The sequence below is a fragment of the Gymnodraco acuticeps genome, unplaced genomic scaffold, assembly GCF_902827175.1.
Source record: "Gymnodraco acuticeps unplaced genomic scaffold, fGymAcu1.1, whole genome shotgun sequence".
NCBI lineage: Eukaryota > Metazoa > Chordata > Actinopteri > Perciformes > Bathydraconidae > Gymnodraco > Gymnodraco acuticeps.
In genome coordinates this window covers 5001-7701 of record NW_022990713.1, presented here as the reverse complement: position 1 = coordinate 7701, position 2701 = coordinate 5001, and the positions used below count along the sequence as shown (strand labels likewise).

The following is a 2701-nucleotide window of genomic DNA, read 5'->3' as shown; positions in this document are numbered from 1 at the left end:
TTCCTCAAGTTAGCTGGTATAGAGAGGAATGAGTCCTAAAACCAGCATTTTATCAACGCAAACAGTACATTCAAAAAGAGTCATATTAACCAAAGGTCTTCACATAACAGCAGACCTATATATATATAACCTTTTGGAAGGTTCTGCAGAAAATCATCTCACATTCCTGACGAGCTGCATACCTGTGTGATCAATTCAGATAAATACACACTGTCTGACTCAGTATGTCAGGGGGCGGGACCTGCGCGGGGGCCTGCCACTCAAACCCATCCCTGCTACGTGATTGGTCCTTCCTCCGGGGTGGGCGGGGCCTGCAGAGCCACATGGAGTTGCTGGAGTCTGAGAGCCCGTCAGTCTGATCCATCTCTCCGGAGCAGCACCATCAGAGTGGGACATATTTTCATTTCTTATATTTCACCTCTTCCACTTTCTGTGTCTCTGCCCGCGGCCTCGCGGAAGAGAACGGACGGATTTTCTTGTGCGTAAAAGTCTTTCTGATTGAGCCATTAATTACCTGGAGAGGGATATTTATTATGTTCCTGATGTGTGCGCACTGATGGACTGAGACTGTCCGTGGATCAGGGAACTTTGTTTTCAACACGTTTTTGGACCTTTATAAGACTCCGCTCCTGAGGCTGTGGCGGACACTTTGCTGTCTTCTCCACCGGAACCGGGTTTGATGGAAACATGACCCTCACCGGAACGGTTCTGCTCCACCTGCTGCTGCTGCTGCTCCCGGTGTCCGCGCGCTACTTCGGACACATCGCCGAGAACTCCCCGGTTGGGACGCCGGTGTCCGGGGTTCTGCTCCCCGGGGGATCCCACCTGAACGCCACTCTGACGGGGGATTACGCATCGGATTTCAGGCTCGTGCATCACCGGGACCACCGTCTGGGTTTGGTCTCCGCCAAAGCGCTGGACCGGGAGTTCATCGCCATGTACGAGCTGACGGTGCAGCTGCCGCGCGGGGCCGCCGCCGTGCAGGTGGAGGTGTCGGACAGGAACGACAACATCCCCCGGTTCATCGGCGGGAACCGGACGGTGGAGGTGCACGCGCTCACGCCGCTCGGAACCGAACTGGTGCGCTTTGACGCGAAGGACGGAGACGCGGAGAGTAACGGACGCGTCACTTTTTACGCGTCACCGGAGTCTCACCTGCTGCACGTGGCTCCGCAGACCGGCCAGGTGAGGCTGGTCCGGTCCCTGCTGGGGGTCCGACAGGTGAGAGGAGACCCTTTAACTAATGTCAGTAACCTCAGCTGAGTATCAAAATGTAAACCTGATTACTTTCCATTTCTTATGGATTACCTCAAAATCAAATGCAATGCAAATGGAAACAACAATAAATAAATAACAATAAGGTGTTTTAAATTAAGCTTAATGAGACCTCAGAAAAAAAGAAACCAAGATATTTCATATAAAGAATGTAGTTAAAATGCTGCTTAAGATGAATACGTTCATCAAAAGCAAGTTGTGTTTAATAAACCACGGTGTCCTGCTGCGTTAAAGAATACATTCAAATAAAGAGGAAGAAGCCTAAATATAAACAAAAAGAAGATCATTCAGAACGTCCTCCTCTCACTATCATATATATATTTGCTTCACAATTTAACTCACAGTTTGTAATAGATTTAAATTCACAAAATAAGGTTTCGGACAATATATAGAAACAAGTGAAGGAAAGAGCGTGCTTGTATTACATCAACACATTTCACATCAGTATCAGGTTATTTGAAAGCAATAATATTAAGTCTAAATAAAAAAGGTTATTCGGTCCAACTTAATATGATTGCTTTCAAATAACCTGATACTGATGTGAAAATATTAGAGAGGATCAACAGAAGAGGAGACTTTCTGACTCACAGACCAACCTGAGAGGCTGCAGCATCCTCTGGACCCAAAGCATGCTCTGGACCCAAAGCATCCTCTGGACCCAAAGCATCCTCTGGACCCAAAGCATCCTCTGGACCCAAAGCATGCTCTGGACCCAAAGCATCCTCTGGACCCAAAGCATGCTCTGGACCCAAAGCATGCTCTGGACCCAAAGCATCCTCTGGACCCAAAGCATCCTCTGGACCCAAAGCATGCTCTGGACCCAAAGCATCCTCTGGACCCAAAGCATGCTCTGGACCCAAAGCATCCTCTGGACCCAAAGCATGCTCTGGACCCAAAGCATCCTCTGGACCCAAAGCATCCTCTGGACCCAAAGCATCCTCTGGACCCAAAGCATGCTCTGGACCCAAAGCATCCTCTGGACCCAAAGCATGCTCTGGACCCAAAGCATGCTCTGGACCCAAAGCATCCTCTGGACCCAAAGCATCCTCTGGACCCAAAGCATGCTCTGGACCCAAAGCATCCTCTGGACCCAAAGCATGCTCTGGACCCAAAGCATCCTCTGGACCCAAAGCATGCTCTGGACCCAAAGCATGCTCTGGGACCCAAAGCATCCTCTGGACCCAAAGCATCCTCTGGACCCAAAGCATGCTCTGGACCCAAAGCATGCTCTGGACCCAAAGCATGCTCTGGACCCAAAGCATCCTCTGGACCCAAAGCATCCTCTGAACCCAAAGCATCCTCTGGACCCAAAGCATGCTATGGACCCAAGCATGCTCTGGACCCAAAGCATCCTCTGGACCCAAAGCATCCTCAGGACCCAAAGCATCCTCTGGACCCAAGCATGCTCTGGACCCAAAGCATGCTC

The 2701-nt window shown here is 50.1% G+C and overlaps 1 protein-coding gene across 1 annotated transcript in view; it reads left to right on the top strand.

Annotated features, from left to right (window-relative positions):
* Positions 1-382: 382 nt before the first annotated feature.
* Positions 383-2701, top strand: part of LOC117556321 (protocadherin beta-16-like) — a gene marked incomplete at its 3' end in the record, with an annotated part of 3064 nt that continues 745 nt past the window's right edge. Inside the window, exon 1 of the mRNA XM_034231633.1 lies at positions 383-1221. Within this exon, the coding sequence (XP_034087524.1) occupies positions 688-1221 (534 nt within the window). The remainder of the gene's footprint in view (positions 1222-2701) is intronic.